The 10,000-nt window shown below is 35.4% G+C and overlaps 1 protein-coding gene across 3 annotated transcripts in view; it reads right to left on the reverse strand.

The window, feature by feature from the left end:
- Positions 1–10,000, reverse strand: part of LOC132106402 (rho GTPase-activating protein 39-like) — a 43,987-nt gene that overhangs the window by 10,594 nt on the left and 23,393 nt on the right. For all 3 annotated transcript variants that reach the window (XM_059512051.1, XM_059512049.1, XM_059512050.1), the window contains 2 exons: positions 6,849–8,034; positions 1,563–1,727 (listed from right to left, as the gene is read on the reverse strand). In XM_059512051.1, the coding sequence (XP_059368034.1) occupies positions 1,563–1,727; positions 6,849–8,034 (1,351 nt within the window). The remainder of the gene's footprint in view (positions 1–1,562; positions 1,728–6,848; positions 8,035–10,000) is intronic.

Here is a 10,000-nt window from a genome sequence, read left to right on the forward strand (position 1 = left end):
TATTAGTTAATATTTTTAATTTTTTTTATTTGTATGCTTTACATTTTAATTTTAGATTTAGTAATTTTATATTTTATATTAATTTTTATATTTTTAATTTTAGTTGTAGTCATTTTATTTTGTTTTTGTGATTTGTATTCGTTTTTATTAATATTTAGAATTCATTTTTAAATTTTAGTTTAAAATTTTACTTTTAAGTTTGTTTTATTTCGTAATTGTATTCGTTATTATTCTTAATTAATTTTTATTTGTATGCTTAGTAATTTATATTTTTAATTTAATTTTATATTTATTTTTATATTTTTATTTCAGTTTTATTCATTTTACCGTATTTTTTTTAATTTTTTTTAGTTTTTATTAATATTAAGAATTCATTATTATTTGTATTTTTTACATTTTAATTTTACTTTTAAGTACGTTTGTTTTATTTGATAATTTTTATTAGTTTTTTTATTTGTATGATTTACATTTTAATTTTAGATTAGGTTATCTATATTTTTACATTTTTCATTTTATTTTATATTTATTTTTATATTTTCCATTTCAGTTTTAGTCATTTTATTGTGTTTTTGTAATTTTTTTAATTAATATTTAGAATTCTTTTTTATTTTTATTTTTTACATTTTAATTTTACTTTTAAGAAAGTTTGATTTATTGTAATTTTTATAAGTTATTTTTTATTTGTATGTTTTACATTTTAATTGTATATTTAGCCATTTATATTTTTATATTTTTACATTTTATTTTATATTTTTATATTTGAATTTTAGTTTTAGTCATTTTATATTTCATGTGTTTTTGTAATTTGTATTAGTTTTTATTCATATTTAGAATTAATTTATATTTTTATATTTTTAATTTTAGATTTATTAATCCTGTTTGTGTTTTTTGTAATGTTTATTTGTTTTTAACAATATTTTTAATTGATTTTAATTTAAAAATCTGTTTATACAGTTTTATTTTGTTTTATTTATTTTAGTACTAAAACTAAAGAAAAATAATATAGCCTTTGCACCTAATTAAAAATAAATATATTTTCTTAATTTATTATATTATTTATTCCATTTAAACGAATTAAACAACTTTTTAAGTTTCTATTTTAACCAAGATTACTTTTCCACTTCAACCCTGTACAGAATCACATATAAAACATACAAATATTATAAAAACATCTATACAAAAAAGTTTAAATATTTAATATTGTGAAAAAAAATATTTTCCATGTCAATATTAGTTCTAGTGTTTGTTGTGTTTATTATTTGTTTTATTATTTAGTTTAATTCATATTTTGAGTTTTTATTTGTATATTTTCCAAAGCAACTAGTAAATAGTCTTTACATTTTATATTTTTTAAATGTTCATACAATTTTTATCTTGTAATGTGCATCATTAAGATCCATAGCAGTATAGCAGATAAAATGAAATCTTCAATAATATGTCTTTGAAAGATGATCAAAACATATAATGCAATGCAATCCAATGATGACTGAGACCTTAAGGAATATTAAGGAATTGCACAAGAGACAGTAGGTTTGTAGGGTTTATTGGGTGTTTTGGTGTACCTGTGTGTGCTTGTTGAAGTGTTTGGACGCCCAGTTCTCGATGTCCGTCTCGGAGGACGGTTTGCGGAGCGTGAACTCTGGGAAAACGCCGCAGCTCGCGCTGGGCATCATGTTACGAGCGTTTCGACTGGCCTCGAACTGAGAACACGCTCCGAGATCCTCCGACTGAAAGAAAGAAAACATTGTGTGTTGATGCTGAAGAGCAGCATTTAGAGCAGAGGAAGCACAGATAATAAACCGGTCTCAGTCACAGGAGTGGGTCAAGAGGAGGCCGAGAGGAAATGAGTCAAGCTCCAAAATAATGAGAACAACAGCAGCAGGATAGCAGAAATACCTCCTTCAGGCAATTATACAGTTTCACATGATTCAAGCGCTTTCCTCTCGTGGCTTCAGTAACATCAGCTGTTACCAAACGCCTCATGCAATTTAAACGCGGGTACAACTCACAATATATTAATAACATGGACCTGAGAAATTTGTAAAATTTCAATAATTTCTGAAGAAGGGGAAAAATACAAATATAAATATTTATCTATTGGATGATGCTTTTTATTTTTAACTGGCAAACATTACTTTAAATTATGGAGCCCCGCACATGACATGCATGAAAAAATAGTTGGCTAAATTGTGTGCACGATGTACTAATTCATTCCCTCAATATACTAAATGTGCACACGATTACTATTGCGTTCCCTCGATTTACTATTTCGTTCACTCGATTTACTAATTCGTTCACTCGATTTATAAATCGTGCGCATGATTTACTAATTCGTCCCCTCGATTTTCTAAATCGTGCTCACAATTACTATTGCGTTTCCTCGATTTACTATTTCGTTCACTCGATTTATAAATTTTGCGCATGATTTACTAATTCGTTCCCTTGATTTGCTAAATCGTGCGCACATTTACTATTTCGTTCCCTCGATTTATAAATTGTGCACATGATTTACTAATTCGTTCCCTTGATTTGCTAAATCGTGCACACATTTACTATTTCGTTCACTCGATTTATAAATTGTGCACATGATTTACTAATTCGTTCCCTTGATTTGCTAAATCGTGCGCACATTTACTTTTTTGTTCACTCGATTTATAAATTGTGCACATGATTTACTAATTCGTTCCCTTGATTTGCTAAATCGTGCACAAATTTACTATTTCGTTCACTCGATTTATAAATTGTGCACATGATTTACTAATTCGTTCCCTTGATTTGCTAAATCGTGCACACGATTTAGCAAATCGACTTAATGCAATAGTAAATCGAGGGAACGCTATAGTAATCGTGTGCACGTTTTAGTACATTGAGGGAACGAATTAGTAAATCATGCACACAATTTATTTATTTTTTCTTGCATGTCATGTGCGGGGCTCCGTATTAAATAGCTCCTTGTAAGCATAAAAAAATAAGCAAAAATAAATAAATAAATAGTTAGATTTATGATTAAAATGAGAAAAGAATGCAAATTGCTGTTGGGGTAAGAAAAAATAAGAAATTAATAATAATATAATAATAATAATAATAATACATTCCAAATAACTCAATAAAAAAAATAGAAGTGGATCTTGAAGTGGATTTTGTTTGCATTTTAGAAGGGGTTTTTTTTTGTAGTGAAAGAAAATAAAACAAAACATGTTGTTTTTACATAAATATAGCATTAAAAACTAAATAAAAAACTAATAATTAAAAAAATGAGAAAATATAAAAGTTGAGGTAAGAAAAATAAGAAAATAAAACAACATCAGGAATGTTGTAATACACATAATAATAATATTAATAATAAATAATATATAATAAAAACTGGGTAAACAAACTGATTGACTGTAATTCAGCATGTGTTATAAAGGTTTTGAGAAGGCTATGATGTTTGAAGGTGTTTGACCATGAGACCATGAGGGACAGTCTGTCCTTGTTTATTCCTGAATGACTTCTTATTCTTGGCTCCAGAAATCCAGTTCATTTGAGTAAGCAGAGAAATTATCAGTGCTAATGACTCCTGTGAGTCTGCTGAGCATCATAACCAACAACTGAAATACTGTGACTTAAGTGTGTGTGTGTGTGTGTGTGTGTGTGTGTGTAGTGTGTGCATGTTTTTGTGTCATATCAGGACACAACTCTGTATAATGACATGGGTATGACACAGGTATTACAAGGACAGGGTGACTTATGAGGACATAACCCATGTCCCCATTTTTCAAAACACTTATAAATCATACAGAATTAGTTTTTTTGAGAAAGTAAAAATGCACAAAGTTTCCTCGGATCACCCTTAGCAACTGCATAGCAATGTTTTAAAGCATACTCAGAAATACCTTAGCAACTGCATAGCAACACGCTAAAAAACTGCATAAAATTCCCAAGCATCCATTTTTGAAGCGGAGTAGAAAAAGAAGTAACCGCGTGTGACCTTTCCAGCGTGATTACGTATCTTGAAGAGTCGCATGCGCATCGCCAGAGGTGGGAGTAATGCATTACAAACCTAAAAATATTACAGTTATATATAACTTTTCTTGCTGTAATTGCAGTAATATAACACAGTGCTAATACAATCTGGGTAATATTATTACTGGTGCCACTAACAAGGTCAGATAAAAGAGAGAATGTGTGGAATGTATTGATGTCAGTGAGTGCTGGTGATGTGAGTGTGAGGCCTTACATAAGTGTGAGCACTCTTCAAACCGCACACGTTACGCTGAAATATTGATGGGCAACAGCAGGGCGTGTCTGTGTGTGTGTGTGTGTGATCTGCTTGACAAACACAATGAAAATGCCTAAAACCTCCCAGAAAACACTGCAAATGGAGAAACATTTGAAAGATTCTGACAGGGTTTTAGAGTGTTGCTATGCCGCTGCTATGGTATTCTGAGCGTTTTTTTAAGCATTGTCATACAGTTGCTAGGGTGTTCTTTAGAATGTTGCTATACAGTTGCTAGGGTGTTCTTTAGAGTGTTGCTCGGGAGTTGCTAGGGTGTTCTGGGGTGTTCTTTAGTGTGCTGCTATACAGTTGCTAGGGTGTTCTTTAGAGTGTTGCTATACAGTTGCTAGGGTGTTCTTTAGAGTGTTGCTATACAGTTGCTAGGGTGTTCTATAGAGTGTTGCTAGGGAGTTGCTAGGGTGTTCTTTAGAGTGTTGCTATACAGTTGCTAGGGTGTTCTTTAGGGGTTGCTAGGGTGTTCTTTAGAGTGTTGCTATACAGTTGCTAGGGTGTACTTTAGAGTGTAGCTATACAGTTGCTATGGTGTTCTTTAGAGTGTTGCTATACAGTTGCTATGGTGTACTTTAGTTATACAGTTGCTATGGTGTTCTATAGAGTGTTGCTATACAGTTGCTAGGGTGTTCTTTAGAGTGTTGCTAGGGAGTTGCTAGTGTGTTCTGGGGTGTTCTTTAGAGTGTTGCTATACAGTTGCTAGGGTGTTCTTTAGAGTGTTGCTAGGGAGTTGCTAGGGTATTTTTTAGAGTGTTTTCACACAGTTGCTAGGGTGTACTTTAGAGTGTAGCTATACAGTTGCTGTGGTGTTCTTTAGAGTGTTGCTATACAGCTGCTAGGGTGTTCTTTAGAGTGTTGCTATACAGTTGCTAGGGTGTTCTTTAGAGTCTTGCTAGGGAGTTGCAAGGGTGTTTTTAGAGTGTTGCTAGGGAGTTGTTAGGGTGTTTTTAGAGTGTTGCTATACAGTTGCTAGGGTGTTCTTTAGAGTGTTGCTATACAGTTGCTAGGGTGTTCTTTAGAGTGTTGCTAGGGTGTTCTTTAGAGTGTTGCTATACAATTGCTAGGGTGTTCTTTATATTGTTGCTAGAGAGTTGCTAGGGTGGTCTTTAGAGTGTTGCTAGGGAGTTGCTAAGATGTTCTGGGGTGTTCTTTAGAGTGTTGCTATACAGTTGCTAGGGGATTCTGACAGGTTTTTAGAGAGTAACTAAGCTATTGCTTGGTTGTACTGGTTGTTTTTTAGATCAACGCCATGCAGTTGCTAGGGTGTTCTAAAGAGTGCTGCTATGCATCTGCTAGGGTGTTCTAAAGAGTGCTGCTATGCAGTTGCTAGGATATTCTAAGTGGTTTTTTGAATGTTGCTACACAGTTGCTGGAGTGTTATGAGAGGTTTATGTGCCTGTTCCTGCTGAAGCTGCTGTCTGCCTTCATTACTATCAGCAAATAGAGCAGAACATTAAAAATCCTCTGAGGAAGCTCTAACACAGTTTAGTTTGGCTGAGACCAGTATCTCCAGAACAAAGATATCAGTGGTTGGGTAACAGGCGTCTGAGGGTCAGCCGGCCCAATTAACCTCACTGGCAGCGCTTAAGCGGCAGGTCAGGCCTGATTTAGGACAGTTAAATGCTCATTATATCAGGCTGAAAGAGTTCAGAGTTCAGCTCATCAGAGGATTCCAGCTCATTCATGACCTCAGAGCCAATGTGTCCAAAAACACTTTCTACTGCGTCGCTGAAACTGACATCATAACACACAATCAGAAAACGCAATCAGAGTTAATCACTGTTAATGAAACAGTGTCTAATGTCTAATAAAGCCTCAGTTTCTTTAAGTGCATTCCTCTGGTTTTTGATCGTATCTTACATTCATAATATTCTATTCCACTCTAATCACAATTTCCATTCACTGATTCTCAGTCTTTTATGTGTTTCCATTTGAACCCTTTTGAGCTTGAAACACCCCTGAGATTTAAAGTTCAGATTTAAATCACATGTTCATAGTTCTCTGATGTTGGTCAATGGTCACATGGCATGAAGGTAAACAATCCAATATTTCATAACTTTTAGCACAAGTGTATTGAGAGGGTTGCTATACAGTTGCTAGGACATACTATAATGTTTTTAAAGTGTTGCTATGATATTTCTAGGTCATTTTTATAGCGATGCTATGCAGTTACTAAGATGCTACATAGGAGTTTTTGAAGGCGTTGCTATGCTAGAGCTTGAGCATTGTTAGAGCATTGTGAGAGGTTTAATAGCAAGTTGCTAGGGCTTTCTGAGCAGTTTTTTAAGCAGTTGCTAGGCACCTAAAATAAATGGCAATCAAATTAAATTAAATTAAATTTATGCATTTAGTAGACGCTTTTATCCAAAGTGACTTACAGTGCATTCAGGCTATACATTTTTTACCCAACATGCGTTCCCTGGGAATCGACCCACAACCTTTTGCAATCGGGACTGTAATGTGTCCCAGGTATCGCAATAATCTGGTAATGACTTCCAATCCACTGCAGTGACATAAATATGGGAATTTCTGCAATGTTTTGAGTTCCTGGTGCAAAGCACATATCCTTGTGCATTACCTGCGAGGGATGAAGGTAAGGTTCAGGTGATGCCAGGTTGGTTTGCACCGACAGACTCTTTTCTAGCAGCATCTGAGGAAATGCCAGTCTGTCTAGGGTGGCACGCTTCCAGTGGCTTTCCTGTAGTGCTAGAGCCTCGTCTTCGCTGAACGCCCGCACCACCGGACCAGGCAGTGGGAGGGGCATCGCCCCGTCACTCTCATACCCATCTTTCGCTCCTTGGTCGGAAGACACGCCCCCTCGCTGATGTAACATGTGCTGAGCCTCCCATGCCAACCGGGCTTGAGTGATCATCGCCCCGAGTCCAGACCCCATGCCATCACCCTCTCCTCCCGGCAAAGACGGCTTCCGGTTCTTACGTTTCCGATTGCCACCATTGAGATCGTGACTGTGCTGTAGCGTAAAGGAGTTGCCGTAAGAAAATCCGGCTGAGAGGTTATTTGAACTGGTCATCCCGTAGCTCAGCAGACGCTCGGTTGTCCTAAATCGAGGGGAGGAGCCAGACTGCTCGACATAAACTAGCTGCTTTACATATTCCCGCCCAGCGGGGCTATACTCCCGCCCACTAGAGTTATAATCCCGCCCACCAGAGCTGTAGTCCCTCATGCCTGAGTTATAATCCCGCCCACTGGAGCTGTAGTCCCGCCCTGCAGAGCTGTAGTCCCGCCCACTTGAGTTATAGTCTCGATCCCCCTGATTGGGCGTCTTCTCGGGCGTTGAGCTCCGCTGTCTCGTCAACACCAGTTGACCATAAGGAGATGGGCTTTGCTTGGGAGAGTGGTAAAGACCTGGTTTTCGCGCCGGAGACCTATCAGAGCCGAAAAAAGCCTGGTCGCAGTGCATGTCAGTGGGCGGTTCCTCATAAATTGGCGGGGACTGGTATTCCGAGGGAGGTTCCTCGTACAAAGGAGGCTCGTAAGCATAGCGAGGGGATGATGGCTGGGAATCGCCCGAGCAGCGCCGCTGAGTGCCGCCCAAGTCCACTCTCTTTAGAAATGGAGACTGCGAGGCCGGGCGGTCAGGGAGAGAAAGGGGCGTGGCTTCGGGGTCGGAAGGAGCATTGCTGGATGAGCATCTGGAGCGTGGGGAAGAACTGGAGTATCCGTTTCCCTGCGTCAGAAAACTGGGTTCTCGATCTGATACTTTGATGAGCATCCGCTCTCTGGTGCCAGTGCCCCATCTGAACCTACACGAAAGAAAATAAGAATTTTTTTAGCAACAAAGAAAATACAATAGTAACAAATGTTCAAATAATTCATTTGAATAAGAAATATATATTTAAAAAAATGCTTATTATTAAAGGAGTAATACAATGAAAAGCAAAACAAAAAGATTCAATAAACGAACATATATAAACATTAATATTTGTAATTTTTTGTTTCATTTTATTTTGTCTTTTTATTTTAACTTTGTGATATTCATGTTTCATTCCTCTGTAATAAATACGGAAGACTATAAATAAGACTATTTAATACAAACATTTATTTTGAATAAAAAATATTAATCTTATTTTGTTTTACTATTTACAATAAATCTTCTTGAATAGTAGTAAATAAATGTTTATTAAAAAGGCAATATAATGAAAAGTAAAAAATATAAATAATATAAATATAAACATTTATTTTTATTAAAATAAGCCATCCTATTTTGCTCTGTTAGACATTTCTTAACCAAAATAAAGAACTGAGTGGGATTTTTTCCATGAGGATAAAATAAGAGAGATTTAATAAGAGTCATGATATCAGTTGAAAAGAAGTAAGAGTAGAGTATCTCAGCCTTTCAAGCCTTTCAAAGGCGATTTTAAAAGATCTGAATCTAAGAGTTCTGTGAGTTTAAAGAGCACAGAAAAGGCCTCTGAGCACCAAGAAAAGAAGTGTGTAAAATCAATTCAGCACTTGGCCACCACAGCCCTCTGAAGACTCCCCATGACCAGACTGGATTACACAGCCAAGTGTGTGTGTGCGTGTGTGAGTGTGTGTGTGTGTGTGTTCGCTTCTTTAGCAGCCGGATTAAAACTCTGAACACAAGAAACTTATCTCTCACTCCGTCTCTCTCTCGAGCAAGAGACCCACTACAAAGTGAGCAGTGTTTTCCTCTGGATATTAATTATTCATGGATATCCGACCTTCAAATCAATTTACACATTCTATGCTTCTCTCTTCTTTCATTCCCTCTGCCTCCTCCTCCTCCTCCTTCTCTTCTTCTCTCACACAAAATAATTTCACGACCCTCCCTTCCTCATCCCCGCGCTCCTCATGGGATCAAACTATTTAAGTGCGACACCATTGGAATATTAAATCTAAGAAACGGCTTGAAGAGCTATGCCTGTTTTCTTCACTTTTATATCCATTCATTTTTTAATGCACATGCAAAATTGTACATCTCTCTCACCGTTAAGTGTCAAGCCATTCGTCATTAACCGTGCTAATGTCTTTCGACCGCCCATTTTTCTCAGGTTTCCGGAAAGATTTCAGCAGTTAAATGCAAAATCACACTGAGTTTGTGGCTTTTATGGAAGCATAATGCATCATTTAATTACCACAGAACTTATGGTAGGTCTCTCTGGAAAGGTTATACTGTTATTGCAAAAAAAATAAAAATACTTCTCTAGGAACAAAAAAATAATAATTCTTACACACTACAATCATATTTATGCTGTTTTTGCAGTATACAGTATGTATTCTATGTACAGTATATTGGTTTTCTTTATGGGTGGAATAGAGTGCAACAGTCTAAAAATTGCATTTGATGCAAAATAAATAAAAAATATATATTTTCTTAATCAGTATTTCTGTCTTGTTTTCTAGTACAAATATATAAATGTTCCTAAATCAAGACTTAGATATAATACTTTAGATATTATGTCTTATTTTCCGAAAAATGTACCAAAATTAAATGAGTTTGTGCTTTAAACAAGAAAAAGTATCAGTAAAATGAGGCAAAAAATACATTAATTAATTCAAAAGGAAACCAGATTCTTTTTCCGACCCAAGACAGTTTGTCTTGTTTTAAGCAAAAACTCAATTTTGCTTGATTTTTTTTTTCAGAAAACAAAACAATTAATTTTGTTAAGAATAATTAGATAATTATATTGAAAAACAAGACAAAAATTACAAATTATATGTATTTTTTGCAAAATAATATATATATAT

The sequence above is a fragment of the Carassius carassius genome, chromosome 27, assembly GCF_963082965.1.
Source record: "Carassius carassius chromosome 27, fCarCar2.1, whole genome shotgun sequence".
NCBI lineage: Eukaryota > Metazoa > Chordata > Actinopteri > Cypriniformes > Cyprinidae > Carassius > Carassius carassius.